The sequence below is a fragment of the Xyrauchen texanus genome, chromosome 12, assembly GCF_025860055.1.
Source record: "Xyrauchen texanus isolate HMW12.3.18 chromosome 12, RBS_HiC_50CHRs, whole genome shotgun sequence".
Classification (NCBI taxonomy): domain Eukaryota; kingdom Metazoa; phylum Chordata; class Actinopteri; order Cypriniformes; family Catostomidae; genus Xyrauchen; species Xyrauchen texanus.
Window position 1 is genome coordinate 19,500,221 of NC_068287.1, and position 20,373 is coordinate 19,520,593.

General features: G+C 39.9%; 1 protein-coding gene across 1 annotated transcript; it reads left to right on the forward strand.

Annotated features, from left to right (window-relative positions):
* Positions 1-1,043: 1,043 nt before the first annotated feature.
* LOC127652672 (WD repeat domain phosphoinositide-interacting protein 2-like) lies at positions 1,044-19,854 on the forward strand. The gene is made up of 12 exons (XM_052138960.1): positions 1,044-1,288; positions 2,301-2,383; positions 3,915-4,084; positions 4,212-4,308; positions 4,542-4,639; positions 4,735-4,827; positions 11,089-11,159; positions 11,283-11,390; positions 12,040-12,204; positions 12,336-12,443; positions 17,871-17,968; positions 18,127-19,854. Exons 1-12 carry the CDS (start codon positions 1,215-1,217, stop codon positions 18,237-18,239), a joined length of 1,278 nt encoding a protein of 425 aa, XP_051994920.1. The 5' UTR covers positions 1,044-1,214; the 3' UTR covers positions 18,240-19,854.
* Positions 19,855-20,373: the final 519 nt, after the last annotated feature.

Genomic DNA, 20,373 nt, shown 5'->3' on the forward strand with positions numbered 1-20,373 from the left:
TGCATTAATAGTGAGCGAGTGCACGGCAGAATAATATTGTTATGCCAGAGAGAAAGTATGCGAAGCCCTCTGTTGGTTAAACAAATTCACTACATGGCAATCTGCGTCTCAGTGTTTAAAGAAGAGGAGACTTCTGATCAATGGCAAGTCAGTTCATGTACACTGTCTACAAAGTCCCATGTGGAAAATGAAGCAGTCAGAACAAGCAGCAGGGTACTGGGGAAACTGAAGTGTTTACACAATAGCATAACCCTCATGGGCTGATACCAATAAAAAATATTTCTTAAGCCAGTGAGAACTAAACAAAATTCTATGAATGAGAAATTTGTAATTTTTAGCTTAAATATAGATCTGTTTTTCACCTACACTGATCATATTGCTTCAAAAGATGGACTAAAACACTGGAGTCTTAGGGATTACTTTTATGCTGCCTTTATGTGCTTTTTTGAGCTTCAAAGTTCGGGCCACCATTCACTTGCATTGTATAAACCAACAGAACTGAGATATTCTTCTTAACAATATTCTACAAATCTTAATTTGTCTTCAGCAGAAAAGAAATTCACACACATCTGGGATGGCATGAGGGTGAGTAAATTATGTCAGCTTGGATTTACACTGACCCCCAGCGGTGTGGATGCAGCATCATTCAAACACAATGGTTTTCAGTCACAGATGCCATAGCGTGATTCATTTAATCATGAGAGAGAGTATAAAATAACAAAGCGGTTTGCTGAAATTAAGCGAGATAATTCAGCTTGTCATGAGATGCCATGTACAATAAAACAGTTTTTATAATCTGAATGAGCTTTATTGGCAAACAGTAGCGTCTCCCCTCACTCGCACACTGCGACATTTAAATACAAATATTTTTTTTTAAACTCCAGGAAACATGAGTTGCAAAAATGTTATGTGATCTAAGACCCCTAAGTATTATCTTATCGATTATTGATATACGTAATACAAAGCCATATTAAACTCTTCCATTGAAGTGGGCAAAAGGTGTTCCTTTCCCTTTAATTAGTACGAAACTGGTGCGTGCCGCTGCCACTGGGCATGCGCAGAAAAAGGTGCAACAGTGGCAGGAGGAAAGCAACAACATTCATTGGAAGAAGGGTGGAACTTATGGCAGCGCGAGGCGACCCCAGATCTGACTGATTTAGTTCACTTCTGAGCCTTTATTCAATTCCGCTTGATCTGTAAATGGTGTCGAGCCCATGAACCTGGCCAGTCATAGCGGAGAGGCCGGCTGTAGCCAGCTGCTCTTCGCCAACTTTAATCAGGATAACACGTAAGAGAGCGCCGCGGGAACAATCATACCTCTGCTGCTGACCTAACAACCCACCTGCGCTGTAAATGCGCCACAGTGCGCTCCCATAATAATTAACACATCTGTGTTGTACACTGCAGTCTTGCGCTTCGCGGATTATAGTGGAGTCGCTCTAGAATGGCTGCGTTTTTCAGTTTCAGTGTGGTGGGATGTTAAAACGTGCTAACCAGCTAATACACTCACTCATTGTTTATACTGTTTTATGTATTCGGCATTCGCATTTCAGACAAGTCATTGTAAGTTTTTACTGCTCTGTTTTAAAACAGTTGTTGTCTTATTTAAATCAGTCCTAATTCTGACCATGTGAAACAACAACAAGCACACGAGCCAATTAGCACTAGCACCCATGTTAATTTATTTCCACTTTTTTCATATCTATCTGTAGTGAATTTGAAAAACTTCAATGTTTAGCACATTCGGTTGGATATCTGCGTTAACAGGTGTTAAATGGGTTTGTTAACCGTGTGTCTACTAAATTGTTGAAGTAGCTCAACACAAAAAAGTACCTCAATTGCTAGCCAAACACCGAAGTAGACTGACTTCAAATTGAGATTTAAACTTGTGTAATTTATCTGTTTATATGATACAGGCTGTTTAAGGCAATTTTCAAAAGTCAATGTTTTATTTTCTAGTAACCAGCGACATGTCGAGTTAGCAAGAGTATATTGTTTGGACTCCATTGCAAGCATTTCTGATGCCACACTGACAAAACTGCCAGTGTGTAAGCAATAACAGCTGCTACATTTAAACTCTGCAGACAGTTTGAATATAGTTCATTCTCAATAGTTTGATGTCTCCTGTTCATCTGGCCTTACAAATTTAAGCATGACACATTACACCAGTAGGATTGTAAAATACCCCTTTAACACAATTCACCATCACGTCAACAACCCATTGGGGTAACTATGCATACCAGTAGACCAAAAAGCAGCAGATTTAAGCTTTAAATTATTTTGATCTCTTTTCCTCACAGATCCTTGGCAGTTGGTACGAAGTCTGGGTACAAGTTTTTCTCCTTGTCATCCGTGGACAAATTGGAACAGATATATGAATGTAGTAAGTTATTATTTTTGTATTAATGTTGAACCATCTTAAAAACTATTCTAAACCATATGTAATCATGCACTTCACATCTAATGTGAGTACATGCAAATTTGGTCTGGTTTCAGTTCATGGAAGGGGTTGATAATTTCTTCTGCTCTCTCTGGAACACAGAGATAATCGGGGCATAGGAATGATTTGAAAAGAGTGGGGGCTTTGGGGGAGGTGCAAACTAAGTGTTTAAGTTATTTTCTTTGGATGCTAATGGTCTGACGGAGAGCCGGGTGGCTCGAAATTTCACCCAAGGTAGGAATATATTACATTTCTATTTTTGGAGCTATGGTGTGCTGACTATTTCTTGGATGCTAATTGGGCTATGCAGCTTTCCAGCCATGTTAAAATACACAATATAGTAACAGATATGATGGAAAACACCTATTTAGCCAGCTATTTTGTATATCACTGCCCTGCATCCACAGATAACACACGTTCTAAACCGTATTGTTTACACGTGAGGGACTATAGCGAAAAGATGGCACTTCATTTATGCATTTGGCTTTGTATGAATTTGCTTTGTAAACAGTATATTGCTTCTGTTTATTGTCAGTATAGTAACTAATCAAGGAGTTGCAGGCACATTAGCAGCTATTCCACTATTGGGCCAGGGCTATCAGTAAAAATCCGGGTTACAGTGAGGCACTTACAATGGAAGTGAATGGAGGCTCATCTGTAAACATTGAAATACTGACCATTTCAAAATTATAGGCAAAATACGTAAATAATATGCATGTTAACATGATTTTAGTATGATAAAATCACTTGCTAACCTTTTCTGTGTAAAGTTATAGCCAATTTTAAAATTTTGTTGCCATGACGATGTAATGTCAAGAAACACTAAAGCGACTAAAAATGATTTAAACAACTTTACAGCTCAAATAATACATTAATTTTAACAGAAGAATTTATGTAAGTGCTTTTATAAAATACAAAGCATTTCTGCATTTAAACCCTCCAAAATTAGTCTCCATTCATTTCCATTGTAAGTGCCTCACTGTTACCTCGATTTTTGCTTTGAAAATGAGGGACGAGTCAAAATAAATTTTGGTGGTAAACATAATGACACGCATTCTGTCGATTGCGTCTAACTTGTATTGAACCCGGAATATTCCTTTAATTCGCCGCCCTGGTGCCAACACCAAATGTCACATGCCCCACCCATTTCACAGGCAAGAGGGAAACCTCTAAATAAACATTGGTGGAAAGCAAGACCTAACTCGGTGAAACTCTGCCTTTGACATTGACCCTGCATCATTCCCCATTTGGGCTTCTTTGGCCCAAGGGTAATCGGCAGGCCAAAGGTGCTTGTCCTTTGGCCCAGAGGAAGGCACAAAAAGGTTGGTGGAACAGGTGAAGAAATTGTTGTGGAATTTGTTCGTTCTGTCATTTGCAATGTCCATGGAATCCATTTTAAATGCTTGCATGACACAAGTTGGTACCTTTATCTTTCTAGAATGTAAAAACATTTTCTCCATGCATTCCGTTTCAGCTGACACAGAAGATGTGTGCATCGTGGAGAGACTGTTCTCCAGCAGCCTTGTCGCAATTGTCAGCCTTAAGGCACCTAGGAAGCTGAAGGTCTGTCATTTCAAGAAGGGGACAGAGATATGCAACTACAGTTACTCAAACACTATACTGGCTGTGAAACTAAACAGACAGGTGAGTCAGTGATATATGTGTGTGTGTTCATGTGAGCGGTGAGTGTGTGACCTGTGACTTCTGGTTACTTTGTTGTACTTATTATTTATTAAGCATAATCAAACAATCAACAATTTTATTTTCACAGAGATTGATAGTGTGTTTAGAAGAGTCACTCTATATCCACAATATTAGGGATATGAAAGTACTACATACCATTCGGGAGACTCCTCCTAATCCTTCAGGTTGGTTTTCTTGCCAGACTTTCCATGTAGAATGTAGAGATGCCATAGTTTCTATTTTCAACTGTTGTAGTGGTTTATTTATGTTTTGAGAACTGAAAGCATAGTTTTAGAAGTGATGTGGCAACTCATTAGTAATGACCCTGTTATTATTACTAACGGGGCATGTAACTGGTCTCACAGATACATGCAGATGTTTTATTTTTGATCATTAATATGTCATATAACTTTTATAGGACTCTGTGCCCTGTCAATCAGTAATGATAACTGCTACTTGGCCTATCCAGGAAGTGCAACAATTGGGGAGGTACAAGTTTTTGACACGGTCAACCTGGTAGGTGCTGTTTAACTTTACTTTTTTGCCATAATTATGGTTTTAAGGAATTATGTTAAAGGGAGTTAATGTGTGTGTGTAATATTCCTCCCCAGAGGGCAGCAAACATGATCCCTGCCCACGATAGTCCACTAGCAGCTCTGGCATTTGATGCAAGTGGAACTAAATTGGCAACCGCCTCTGAGAAGGTAGAGCTGTGTGTGTATGGGTCTGTGTGGGTGCGTTTGGGTGGGTGTGTGTGTGTGTGTGTGGGTGTGTTTGGGTGGGTGGGTGTGTGTGTGTGTGTGTGTGTGTTTTTAATGCATCCAATTAGAATTGCACATGGAGGGGCCAGGCTTCTGTCCCCCTCTTGAAACGCCCCTGCCGGAGAGGTATCCACATATGCCCACTTTGAACGTAGGGCCTGGTTGAGGAAGTAGCATTCCCGTGTGGGCGGCCAAAGAGTGCACAACTCCGACTTGTGCTGTTCACCTCCGACGTGTGCTGTTATCCTCAGTGACACATCTAACTCGCGCAGAAGGTCCGAGGAGCAGGTACGGCGACGCGTCTAATTTGGCCGAACACTCCCCGCTCTGGTCCTGGGTGTGCAAGGATGCCAGTGTGTGCACATGGAGATTTTAAGCTGGTGTTATGGATCAACTGGGGATAATCTTAACTGGGGATGTGCATGTGAATAATTTTACTTGCCTTTTCAGCAGATTCGTTCAATGTGAATTGTCAGTGAGTAAAGCGACTTTAACGTTTTCACGGGGTAACATCTGGTTTACCGTGTTAATGAGGAACATTGGTTTGAATGGGAACTGGCAATTACACTTGTCAAGAGCAGTAAATTGCAAGTGGAATTCTTATATACACAACACTAAAGCATCACGGGCTGATGTGTGTCAATAATATACTTTCACTTGCTTTCTAATGAATAATGGCTTAATTAACCATGATAGTTTGTGTAACTTTCTCCTATAACTGAAAATGAACAAAGTGACCTGCTAGTTAGAACTAGATCTTAAGATCAGTGGTAAGTCACACTGAGTCATCACTCAGCCCCCGAGTTCAAATCCTGGTTCATCAAGTGCAATTGTGTCTTTGCTACAGGTTATTATGTACTTTTAATAGGTCTATTGGAAATTATATTGTAAAACACAGACACAATTTATTATATTGTTTTAAACAATTCTATCAAAATTTCAACTGCATCTGAAATGCCAGTAATCACAGCATAACCTTCTGAATTTTCTGAGAATGGTTGAATTACTGTGAAGAAAATGTTCAACTATGCTGTCTATAGATTACAGGCTTTTTTAAATTGTCAAAATTTATTTAAGGTTAAAATCTTAAGATTTGGTAAACAAAGACAATCATTGATTCTGAAGAACTCCCTCAGAGTATCATTTATCTTTGGTCAGTTTGGCATTTGTACATGCTCTCCAGTCTCCACACAAAAACAAAATTGCTCTTCAGAAAGTTAATCTTTAGGCAGTGTCTTGAGTAATCATAAGTATATGACATTGTCATGCACAGAACCTTTGAAAGTTAAAGGATATTATTATATCAATTTAATTAAATTTTTGCTGAGGAATTGAACCCAGGTCTGTTTGTATGGTTACGATCACACTACCGCTAGACCAGACATGGGCAATCTATGGCCCACGGGCCATATCAGGCCCTCCACATGGTTTAATGTGGCCCGCGGGTCATTTATCGTAACGGCATTTAATTTTTCTTGCATTGGGACCTAACGCGTCTCCATAATCGTTTAACATGCTCAGGGTTGCCAGATAAGAGACACAACACCCCAGTTGGAGAGTTATACTTGTGCAAATTGGAAATATTCTGCCTAATGTTATACTTATTTTGTGAAATCTGGCAACTATGCACGCGAGTGCGCTTTTTCTGTCTCTCGCTTTCCCCTTTGAACAAATTTAGCGATCTGTAGTGCAATACTCAAGGAAAAGTGTTATACGGCTACTCTGTGTCCATTCGTCAGGCTGCTTGTGATGTTTGGTGCTACTTTGCAGGTAAACCTTCTCAGTGATTCAATTAAATATAAAAGTAGATCTCGGCATCATTGACATGTGAGCAAAAGCAAGCCAGAGACGAATATGTTTATGTATTTTTTATTTGTGCAATTTAGAAATGTTGAAGTCCCTTCACACCTGTATGTTAATCTAACTCTTGCAGTAATCATTTATCATAGTCATGCAGCCGGTGTTAGTCTGTTGTGTGCTGAAAGTCAAACCATCGAGGAGACCCGCATAATGACCCTTTTAGCATGTAAACGGGTAATGTTTAAAAAATGCCTGTTAGAAAAGTATCTACCTTTTGTATAGCAATATAATACTTTAGGCAATTGCAGAATAGTCTCACTAGTCACAGATACATTTCAGAAAATTGAGTACACAACTATTTCTGGGCTTAAAAGTTACAAAAACTAAATCAATGCAGAAAATTGTATCTCAAAAGGAATACAATGTGGCCTCCCCATGTTCTATTTAAAGCCCGATGTGGCCCCTTTGCCAAAATAGTTGCCACCCCTGCACTAGACCAACCGGCTTTCTATTATGCACAAACAATAATTTTCGTAACTTATTTTTTAATAAATGAAGTAATTTGAGTGTATATGCCTATTATTGACACACATCAGCCCGTGATGCTTTAGTGTTGTATATAAAAGAATTCCACTTGCAATTTACTGCTCATGACCAGTGTAATTGCTAGTTCCCATTCAAACCAATGTCCCTCGTTAACATTGTAAACCAGATGTTACCCGGTGAAACCATTAAAATCGCTCTTAAACTGTAAAAGTTATTAGAACAGACATCAATGAAACAACTCTGTTCAATAATGATACAACTTTTTTTATAATGTGCAAAACATCTTTTCTTTATTCATTGACAATTCACATTGAACGAATCTGCTGAAAAGGCAAGTACAATTATTCACATGCACGCACGCACATCCCCAGTTAACATGATCCCCAGTTGGTGCATAACACCAGCTCCCTGAGAAGAGGTGTGCTCTGCGTTTTAAAGCCAAAGGTGATAAAGCATTATTCACATCCGGTTTGCTTCACCCACCACTGTCAGAATGAGGCTTATTAATTATGCACCTCTTCTCGCTCTGCTGCCCAACTCCCATTGTGAACCTGGCTGAAGGACGACCCTAAGAGGCGGGGCTACAACAATGAGAGGAAGGGCCGGGTCGTTCTGCCACACAATATATATATTTATATACATTACTGTGCAAAATCTTAGGCACATAAGGTGTTTCACAAAGCTTTTGTCTTAAGATGGTTATTTATATCTTCAGCTTTAGTGTGTCAATAGGAAATATAAATGTTAGACTCCCAAAAATTACTTTTGCAAATAGAAAAGGTTAGAACAGAAGAACAGGAAGCCTTGCAAACAGATGTCATGCCCCCCACAAACCCCCCACTGAACATCGTGTCTGTCTGAGATAACGACTTCTACGCTCGGTTTGAAGTGCAGAACGACGTGATGGCGAGGAAGTCCACCCCTCCTCCCAACGACCAGGTGCTCTGTCTTACCACGGCAGATGTGAGGAAAACTCTACGTAGAGTCAACCCACGGAAGGCTGCTGGACCAGACAACATTCCTGGCAGAGTGCTCAGAGGATGTGCAGACCAGCTAGCAGATGTTCTTACCGACATCTTCAACATCTCTCTGAGCAGCGCCGTTGTTCCAACGTGCTTCAAGGCCACCACCATCATCCCCATGCCAAAGAAGTCTTCAGTGTCCTGCCTCAACGACTACCGTCCCGTCGCGACTTACACCCATCATCATGAAGTGCTTCGAGAGGCTCGGTCATGAGGCAGATTAAGACCCAGCTGCCCCCTCACTAGACCCACTGCAGTTTGCGTATCGTTCAAACCGTTCAACGGACGATGCCATCACCACAACCCTCCATCTGGCCCTCACCCACCTAGACAATAAGGACTCATACGTTCGAATGCTGTTCATAGATTTCAGCTCAGCATTCAACACAATCATTCCCCAGCACCTGATTGGAAAGCTGAACCTGCTGGGCCTGGACACCTCCCTCTGCAACTGGATCCTGGACTTCCTGACTGGGAGACCTCAGTCAGTCGGATCGGGAACAGCATCTCCACCACCACCACACTGAGCACTGGGGCCCCCAGGGCTGTGTGCTCAGTCCACTGCTGTTCACTCTGCTGACTCCGCGACTGTGCAGCAATGCACAGCTCGAATCACATCATCAAGTTCGCCCGATGACCACGACCGTGGTGGGTCTCATCAGCAAGAACAACGAGTCAGCATACAGAGAGGAGGTGCAGCGGCTAACGAACTGGTGTAGAGCCAACAACCTGTCCCTGAATGTCGACAAAACAAAAGAGATGGTTGTTGACTTTAGGAGAGCACAAGGTGAACACACTCCAGCTGAACATCGGCGGCTCCTCTGTGGAGATCGTCAAGAGCACCAAATTTCTTGGTGTTCACCTGGCGGAGAACCTCACCTGGTCCCTCAACACCAGCTCTATCACCAAGAAAGCCCAGCAGCGTCTCTACTTTCTTCGAAGGCTGAGGAAAGCACATCTCCCAACCCCCATCCTCACTACATTCTATAGAGGGACTATTGAGAGCATCCTGAGCAGCTGCATCACTGCCTGGTTTGGGACTTGCACCGTTTCGGACCGCAAAGCCCTGCAGAGGATAGTGAGGACAGCTGAGAAGATCATTGGGGTCTCTCTTCCCTCCATCAAAGACATTTTCAAAAAACACTGTATCCATAAAGCAACCAGCATTGTGGGCTGACCCCACACCCCTCACACAAACTCTTTACCCTCCTCCCGTCTGGCAAGAGGTACCGAAGCATTCGGGCCCTCACGGCCAGACTGTGTAACTAACTTCTTCCCCAAGCCATCAGGCTTCTCAATACTCAGAGACTGGTTTGACACACACACGTGTCCTGAGTTGCACTTTAATAACTGTCACTTTATAACTGTCTGCTAACTGTCTGCTACCTCAATAACTGCTATGTGCATAGAACATTATCTCATAGTATGTTATGTTTACATTTTAGAAACTGTCATCTTTTTGCACTACTGATTACTGGTCGGCGCTGCACTGTCTATTGTCCTGTTCATTGTCAGTAATTTGTTGTACTGTCCTGTACTTTTTGCACATGTTTGCACGTGCACTTTATATAGATATATATAGGTTTTTTTATATAGGTATTTTATTTCGTTGTGTAGTCTCATGTGGTCCTATGTTGGTCCTTTGTTGTTTTTATGTAGCACCATGGTCCTGGAGGAACGTTGTCTCGTTTTGCTGTGTACTGTACTAACTGTATATGGTTGAAACGACAATAAAAACCACTTGACTTGACTTGACTTGACATAAAGAGACAGAAGCAATTGAGACAGCCTAAATAGATTTAAATAGAAGAACTCTGGTGAATTCTCCAAGAAACTTGGAACATCCTATCTGCCAACAACCAAGAAAAACTGGTGTTCTAGGGGAATTGGTGCTGTTTTAAAGGCAAAGGTGGTCGCACCAAATATTGATTTAGCTTTTTATGTTTACTGGATTGTGTATGACATTTAAGTGATAAATGAAAACTATTCATGTCATTATTTTGAAGACATCCTCACTATGCAACATTTTTCATCTGGCATTAACAGAAGATAAAACCTAAAACCTAACCCTAATGTTGATGAGTCACCATTGTGTAATTAGATAAAATACGATTTTGAATTGTGTTTAAAAATTAATAATTGTATTTATAACCCCAGTGAGCAAGCTGAAGGTGTCTGTGGCAAGGAAAACAAAACTCCATAAGATGTAGGTTAATGGAGAAAAATAACCTTAGGAGAAACCAGACTCACTGTGGGGGCAGTTCCCCTCTGGCTAACAGCATGAATATAATGGAAATATTACTTATGCATAGTTAAAGTCATGGTTTAAAATAATTAAACTAAGTGTTAAGGGTCAGTGTTTAAACATAGATTTTGTATGAACTGTAAGATTAATGACTAATGTCTTTGAAGTCCATCCTATGTTAACTGCAGAAGTTCACATAGATGCAATTGTCCTTGTTAATTGACTGATGAAGGGTTTTGTTGGTAATTGATAGTCTATGTATTCCATTTGTATTCATTTTAATACATTTGCAAAGATTTCAAACAAACTTCTGTCATGTTGTCATTATGGGGTATTTGTAGAATTTTTAGGAAAATAATGAATTTAGTCCATATATAAAGCTTCTTTGAAAACAGTACTTATTTTTGCAATTCTGTTTGTCGCTAATGGTGCAAAAATTACACACTTTAACCTTAAATATTGAGATTTAAATGTTTCACTGTCTATATAAACAAGACCTTGTGCATTTTTGTGATTTTAAGGTGCTGAATTATGGGTTAATTATTGATTTAGGAAAACAATTTGAAACCATGTTTTCTTGCTATTATTTAGGGCACTGTAATCCGGGTGTTCTCTATTCCAGAGGGCCAAAAGCTGTTTGAGTTTAGGAGGGGAGTAAAAAGGTAGTTAATTATATTACAATAGATTCTGTCTGTTTTGTGTTGATTAAAATAATCAGAATTATAAATGTGCATTAATAATCAGACAGAATGTAAACAATACTGCTTTCTTTTTTTACTTAACAGATGTGTAAGCATCTGTTCCCTCGCCTTCAGTATGGAGGGACTCTATCTTTCTGCCTCAAGCAACACTGAGACGGTTCATATTTTTAAGCTGGAGACGCAGCGAGAGAAGTCAGTGTAATGAGTCTCCATCAAAACATGATCAAGATCTCAAACTTTGTTTGCCTAATTATTTTGGACTCATGCATTTTACTTTTTCATGATAAGGTTTTTTTTTTTCAACAATGCCTCTTCTGATAAGAGATCTTTAAAGATGCTGTAAGCGATTTTATTCATGGAAGGTATGCAAAAACATTTACCTGCTCCCTGGAAGATATTAATGAAATAAATGTTTCTGAGATATCTCACCAGTCTCTGTGAAAGCTCTAGACTCTGTAAACAGCAAATAAAAATGTGTCTGCAGTTCGAGGATGATGACTCTTTTCATCTGTCAATCACTTTGCACGTTTTCATAGTATAGTTGCAGCAAATTGAGGCATAATGCATTTTTATGCCATGTTGTTCATAATGCTATTTTGCAACTTATTTTTAAACAACTGTTTCTGCTCTCAGTGAAGCTAATTTGGTGTCTTTGGATTTTCTTTTAAAGAGGGGGCATGGCTAATCCAATGGTTCAGTTTCGTGGAAGTAGAACAGCTGAAATCGCTTACAACACCTTTAAGCTACACTAACAAGCCAAAACATTCTGGGCACAACTTTCTTTTTTGTATTTATTTTTTGGAATCTTATCAGGATTTTAAATTCACCTTTTCCATCATAGGCCTCAAGAGGAACCCACTACTTGGACGGGATACTTTGGGAAAGTATTGATGGCCTCCACAACATATCTGCCTGCTCATGTGACGGAGATGTTCACTCAAGGAAGGGCATTCGCCACAGTCCGATTGCCCTTTTCAGGTCACAAGAACATCTGCTCTTTGGCTGTGTGAGCAAACCATTCTGAATGATCACACTGCATGTTTTTTCAAAGCTAGATATGGTTTCTGTGTCCTAGAGTTTCTTTCAGAGTAGATGTATGTCTGATTATCTTGCTTGTGATTGCTCTTTGGTTTCTAGAATCCAAAAGATCCCACGCCTTCTTGTGGCTGCAGCAGATGGTTATCTTTACCTGTACAATCTGGACCCACAGGAAGGAGGAGAGTGCACGCTAATGAAACAACATAAGTGAGATCCATTGTTGCTATGTTGAAATCCATTTTGCTGTTTGCCTGAGCCTCTTTCTTCATAAAATACACAATGTGAATATACATCTTAAATATTTAATGTGTTAAAAATACACTCACTGAGCACTTTAAAAGGAACACCTGTGCATCTACTTATTTATATGATTATCTAATCAGTCAATTGTGTGGCAGAAGTGCAATGCATAAAATCATGCAGATACTGGTCAGGAGCTTCAGATAATGTTCACATCAGCCATCAGAATGGTGAAAAACTGTGATCTCAGTGATTTTGATCGTGGCATGATTGTTCGTGCCAGACAGGCTGGTTTGAGTATTTCTGTATCTGCTGATCTCCTGGGATTTTCATGCACAACAGTCTGTAGAGTTTACTCAGAATGGTGCCAAAAACAGAAAACATCCAGTGAGAGGCAGTTCTGCGGACGGAAACGCCTTGTTGATGAGAGAGGTCAACAGAGAATGGCCAGACTGGTTCGAGCTGACAGAAAGGCTACGGTAACTCAGATGAACACTCTGTACATTTGGAAGAGAGCAAAATAGCATCAGAATGTACAACATATCAAACCTTGAGGCACATGGGCTACAACAGCAGAAGGCCACATCGGGCTCTTTTTTAGGATCATAGTGTTCCATGTATACTATTAGTAGCGGAATCTTTTAAAAATTACTATTTTTAAAATCCTTATCCAGTAATCACGAATAACAGGAAAAGTCAGTGGAAATTAATGTGTCAAATAATGTGAGTTAGTTACTGTTTGCCCTGAACAGTTCATTAAGAACCAAAGTTCAAGGAGTCATGTGATGCCATGCAAGGTTCAGATGTGTGAACGGCGAGCACTGTGTACTTTGCTTGTTTTAACACTATTAATGACATAAACCAGTGAGATTCTATGCACCCTGTTCCATAACTGTTCTAGGAGGACAATATGTCAAAGCATTAAAAAACCTCAGGCTCTGAAGACATTAAAAGATTTGTGCTCAATCTGATACCCCTGAGAAGGCCCGGGAGCCGATGTGGTTGGAGAATTGAGGGAAATTCTGAACATGTCGGCAATGCTGACGAAGCTGTAATGCTTCGATCAATCACAGCCATGGAGACAAAGTTCTCTGAGGTGGTTACAAGAGCGGGGGGTGTCAAGAAACGGATCAATTATCTGTAGTCATCGGAGAGGGAATTAGCTGCTAATCAGCTAGTGACCAAGGTGGATTTGGAGCATGTTTGGGTGAAATTGGAGGACATGGAGAACCGTGGCCGGCAGAATAACGTCCGAATCGTTGGAATTCCTGAAGTCGAAGATGGTCAGTATATGGTGAAATTCCTGGACGGGCTCTTTCCGAATCTGCTAGACTTAACGGGCCATAAGCTGGAAATTGAGCGAGCTCACAGGGATCCAGCTTGGTGATCCACTGAGGGAGACAGGCCCCAATCAATTCTGCCCAAATTTGTAAGATCATCCGTGTGACAGGGCGGAGGGCGGGGTCCGGTCGTGATTATACACACCCGGTCCCTTATCAGGCTAATTAAGCATCTAAGAGGGATAAAGGCCGACTGCGAATGGTGGTGCGACTGAGAGAGAGATCATTTACGGTCAGCTGACTGTCGTGTGTGTGTTTGTTTATTATTTATATTGTCAAGACGGTTCTCGCCGCCTCCTTTCCATTGAAATCTCTTTACACTGGTGCCGAAGACCAGGGAAGGAGGAGGGATACGATGTAGTAGGACGCCTGGAAGCGGAGGAATGGCCGCCGACCGCGAGGGGAGAAGGGGCTCCTAACCGACCACCTGGAGTGGTCAGGGCCGCTGCCAGGGGAGGAGGATTCCCCTACCAGCCACTGAAACGCAGCGGGGTCTGAGACTGCCGAGCGGGGAGGGGCACGTGAACTCCCCAGGAAGTCCTTTGTGTGTCCGTTTGTAGGCAAGATCACAGTAGTTTAATTAGCTTCTTATTCAAATTTTGGTATAAAAAAAAAAACCTCCAGTGCCATTCTAAATGCATGTTATAAGTGAACCGAACTATTGAGCATCTACATCTGAGATGATGTTCGTGAGTAGTGCTCAAATATTGCGCACCACTGTGAAGGCTAAAAATAGGTGCACGTGTGTCAGAGTAGCACCTTGACTGACGCGCCGGAGCTGCGTGTGCATTTTATATATTTACTTATTAAACACAGCCTGTGGTGAGTCACAGAGCTATTGCACGTCTTCAAGTGGCTTTTAATAAAATGCACGAGTCATATGGACTACTTTAATTGTGTTTTAATGGTTCTTTTATGTCATATTTTGTGCTTGACCGTAACGAACGTGACTAAAACACAGTTTTGAATTTGGATCGGGCTCGTCGGTGAATCCCTATTAATAAGTCCCCTTTCTGCTGTGGATTGTGAGGTGGGTTGCTTCATTCTGTGACCTATATGAGAGCGGAGTGTTGAGATCCTTTGAAAATTTGGTTCAACACTTTGAGATTCCCAGATCTCAGTTCTTTAGGTATTTACAGCTGTGCCACCTGTTCTGTGCTATTTTTGGGAGTAGCATATATCGTGGAAAATCGCAAAGATCTTCTCTAAGATGCAAGAAAACTCTCGGAGTCTTCCAAACGGCAAAGTTGTAGTTTATTGAACACCAACAAACTTGAGACCAGTCAGCTGTCTGTTCCGACTACATCATCCTAAGTTCTCAGTTATATACTTTTTTGTTATCTTTTTAGCCATTATCTCTGACCAATGGGGTCACTGCCCTTGTCATTTTCCTTCGCCACCAATATGTTTTATGACCTTGGTTAATTAGATATTGGGCAGTTTGTGCAAAGAGCACATTCAGTTAGAATCACCTGTGTAAGAGACAAACGGCCTTTCCTCATCACATACCTTTTACCTACATTCCAGTGTACCCTCATAATGAGGCGGCTTTGTTTGCTCATACACAATATCATTTGATTAATGAAAGAAAATACACGCTCTAAAGATATTCATCATACATCCAGCTCATTAAAGCAAGACACCATGTCAAAAATATATCATATAAGAGATACCTAACTTATTAAAGGTATTTTTGTAAGAAATACATCATGTATTTTAATGAAACACACCATATATATTCAGCATATAACTGATTAAAAGAAATACATCAAAGATATACGTCATTATATACTAATTAAAATAAATACATGCCACTGGTTGTTTTTACTCATTATCTTCAACTGTGTTTTCGAGGTTCATAGCCTCATTATTTTGTTACATCTGGGTGCTCTTTGTGGCCTCTGCAGCATCAACACTTTTAGTAGCCTCATATGCTTTCTCCTGGGTCACACAAAGGCCAGGGAACTCATATAAGTACTTTAATATAAAAACATACTAGAATATTGAAAAATATTCTATACATACACCCCTCTAGTAAGTAAGTAAAATGTATTTATATAGCACATTTCTCAGATAAAAATCACAAAGTGCTTCACAAGAAAAGAGGAATGCACAACATTAATAAATACATGACACTATATGATCCAAATAAATAACTGAATCAAAAACATAAACAAACAGAAATACACATCAGACAGGCCTAACCACCCTACGGTCTAGCTAAAAGCCTCTTTAAATAAGAGTTTTCAACTGTGTTTTAAAATTTTCCACCGAATCCAAGGGGAGCGCAAGGAAGGAGGCAAAGCATTCCACAGTCTAGGTGCCACTGATTGAAAAGAACGGTCCCCTCTAGTTTTAAAATGTGTATGGGGAACAATTAAAAATCTCTGACCAGTTGATCTCAGACTACGTGAGGACGTGCGCAGCTCTAAAGAGGCAGATAGTCTGGGAGGTGTGATTACTGCTTTTGGAGGAGGTCATTAGGCATCAGTGTATTACTCCCTGCTAATTCAGAGTCTGGGGGATGGAGCTTTAACTTCTCAAGAGATTATGGGAGAAAGATTTAAACTTGGTATTGGAGGAGGGAGTGTGGGTTAGGATTCTAAAAAACATCAAGTGTACACCTAGAGATGAAAGGGTGCGCCTTATGCAATTCAAGATTTCACATAGATTCTATTGGATGACCTGTAGATTGTATAGGCTTGGTCTTAAAGACACACCCACCTACTGGTGATGCCAATCAGAAGATGGGGACACAACCCATGTCTTTTTGTGGTGTGTTAAGATCCAAGAATTTTGGTTGAAGAGTTTTATGTGTGATGTATTGGGCACTCAAATTTCATTTCGCCCCAAACTCTGTATTTTAGGCGATGGTTTGGTCATCAATATATAGTGGATTAACACATTAAAAAATTGGATTCTAACCAGTGTTCGGATCAGCAGACAAATTGTTTTAAGGGGATGGAAGTTGGCTGGAGCGCCCTCATTTCAAGAGTGGTGCATTGAGATTTGGAGGGTGGCGGCTTTCGAGGAAGAGTCTTGTATAAGGCTGGGGATCTGGGATTCGTTTGATGGGAAATGGGGCAGCTATTTGCCATTTTTGGAAGGCTCTTGGTGAGGGGCAGTGGAGAGAGAAGCATAGTTTTAAATGTGTGTGATTTATTATAAAAAAAATAAATAATTGTGTGTGTGTGAATACTTTATACCCAAATGACCACAGGGATGTTTGTTGAGGGGTGGGGTAATAGTGGGGGTTAAATGTTGATTCTGTGTGTTTATATGTTTTTCTTGTCTTTGTTATCTCTATGAATCAATAAAAAAAATTTATCAGAAAGAACCAAAGTTCAAGATTTGCATACTGTGTCCAAACTTGGCACAACACGATAAAGCATCATGTTTTTGCCTTACCTGACGCAAATGTCAACAGTGACTTGGTTTCTAATCTTGGTGCTTCATGCTGGTCAGTCCCACCTACTGTGAAATATTTTGGTCAAAAATTCTACTCCATAAATATGTATTTTAAACATCAGGTGTCCCACGGTCAATATCAGGTGATTTTTAGATTGTGATTTCCGTGCCTGGAAACGAACAAAATCAGAAAATTCATGGAAAAATCTATAGTGAATAAATATTTTTCTAGTTATTCTCTGCTCTACTCTCAAGCAAGCCATAATGATTTCCAACCTCCAAAGGACCGTTTTATCAATGCAGTAATCGCAACAGTTTACAAATCGGTCAAAAGTATTCATGTGCAGTTCAGTCTGAATCAACATTATTTTTAAAAATCTATATCCAGTAATTCCAAAATGCCTGAAAAGGTCATGGAATGTTCACTGGTCAAAAAGGGTGGGAACCCTGAAACATGAAATATAGTCTGGTTTTATCGCTTTGCATGAGGACAGAAAATTATGACACTCAAAACGTATCTTGTTAGGACAAGGTTTTGTGACTTAAAAAGACATAATAAATAAAATCTGTTATATTTTCTAGCTTTATTCCTTTGTCACTATGTATGATTTTTATTTTGATAAAATTAACATGCTCCCTACTTTAGGTTAGATGGAAGTACAGAGCCAGCAAATGAAATACTTGAACAGACAGCACATGACCGGCCATTTGTGGCACAGACCCACAGTGCTGGTGTTGCCAAAGGTAAGTTGTCAGGTTCACATTATTATATTATATATATATATATATATATATATATATATATATGAAATGTTGGAAGGCAAAAATAACCTAAAATCAAGAATTCTCAGATGTAGCTCAAGGCCTTCTTCTAAATGATTCCATGGTTTTCCTTGGCACAGGTTACAGTGAGGATCAGGGGGCGGTAGGGGGTGCTGGCGTGGAGGATGACATGAACACTCTGCACCTGGACGACGAGAATGAGCAGCCTCCCTTAATCCTGGAAACAGAATGAGCCTCTGCTAGTCACGCCCTGGCCAGAAGATGGAGTCGACTGAGTGACATTGCCAAGGGGGGGCTATCCTCCTCTTGAGCGCTGCTATGGACATGTGTGACCTGATACAGAAGGGATTAAAAGAGAGAGAATTTTAAAGCAAGCCTAGCTGTAGCCTTACTCTGTCTTGTTGCGTATAGATGTTTTCCTACCCCCACCCACCCTTGTGGCTTTATAGAATCTGGTGAATTTTTTTTTAATGCCCAGACATGTCCTTAATCAGACCAAAATATCCGAGCTGCAGGTGTCACGTCTTTTAGCTTTGCATGTACATGTGCCAAGAATAGACATTCTAGAAAACCTTTGCTTTCGTGTTGTTGGTTCTGAAGTGTTTGCTGGCCATTTCTCTTTTTCCAATGTGATTGAAAGCTAGCTGGCTTGCGTTGCCTGCTACATCACATGACTGCAATGTCTGCATTGTGGAGTCCCATTTAAATAATCAACATTTGTGGCTGTGCCGTGACACCAAGCTGTGAATTGTGTCCTGTAATAACAATGTATATGACATGTTTATATGGCAGCCTGGTTATAATTACTGTTTAAAATGACATTAATGGCATAAACAGTGTTTATAAGAGGCTTATAACATTACCTGGATGTTTGTTTTTAGTTTTTCCTGAGTTAGTGCATCTGTAAGCACAGATGCTTTAGAATACTCTCTTTTAAAGAATCCCAAGCCACGTTCTGGACTATTTGGTTGACCTATTTAGCGCACATTTTTGGCTTTTGAATTACCCTCAGTGTCTTCCTGTGGCCTGAGTTGATAATTGGATAATTTTATTATTTCAAGTTCCAAACACTTCTGTAACCTCAGCAGAAGGAATGGCTTAAAGAAGGCAATTAATGTACTGATTTGGAAAATAATTAGTCTGAGGTTTCAATGGGCAATCAGTTGCCATCTTGTTTCTAGATACATTTTATTTAGCTCAAGTCATGTCCTGTCTCTTCGCTTTTGCTCTCTAAACCAACAGCGATGATAGCTCATGAAATAACGGGGCATCGTTTTAGGTGAGTTCTATCTTGAGGTCAAAAAAACATTGAAAGTCTAATGTTTTGAAAAAGGGAAAACCACAATATATATTTCTAAAAGACATCTGCATTCTCTGTCTTGTGACAGTGAAATGTAAAATGTTGTAAGCAAGATGGCGTGAGCTTACAAAAGGCATATGTTCCCACAGACATCCCTGTGGACCACAGTCTGTTAAACAAACATGGCTGGAGCCCAGGTCACATGGTCTGGCTGTTTAATCAGAACAGGTCAAATATAAAGTGTGATATCCAGGGTTCCTGAGTTCTTGTGAGAAAATAGAGGACCAGGGCTTAAGAACGTGATTACCAATTATTCACAGTACCGCTAGCCAGCGTGCCCAACTAAGCACACTTTTTTTTTTTTTTTTTAAGCATGATTGTTTCTTCAGCACGTTTTGATGTTGCTTGTCAGCATCATTACTCAATCGACTTGTGTTTTCATCAGCCGATGAACTCTAATGCCCCAAGGCCTCTTTAATGTTTTCTAATGATTTTTGTATAAAATGCAAATTGTTCCATATATAAAGATTAAATAAATCCTCTGTTGGACACGTTTAATCGCCTTTGCATATAAATCATTTTGCGTAACAGAGCAAGTATTTATTTTTATGTAGTGTGATGTACTTGATCTTTCATGTTAAAGGAATGTTCTTGGTTCAGTACGTGAAGCTCAGTTTGTTGCATTATGCTGATTACCACAAATATCAACTCATCCCTCATTTTCTTTGAATAATGCAAAATTTGAGTTTACAGTGAGGCACTTATAATGAAAGTGAATGGGGCAAATTTTTGGAGGGTTTAAAGGCAGAAATGTGAAGCTTATTATTTTATAAAAACACATTACTACTTCTGTTAAAACATATGCATTATTTAAGCTGTTGTTTAAATTATAATTTTGTTTTAAGGTTCGTTGACAATACGACGTTATGCAAAATGTTGCTAAATTGTCTAACTTTACACAGAAACGGTTAGTAAGTGATTTTATCACATTAGAATCATGTTAACATGCATTTTGTTTAGTGGTTATACTTATGAAACAGTCGGTATTTTAATGTTTACTGATTGG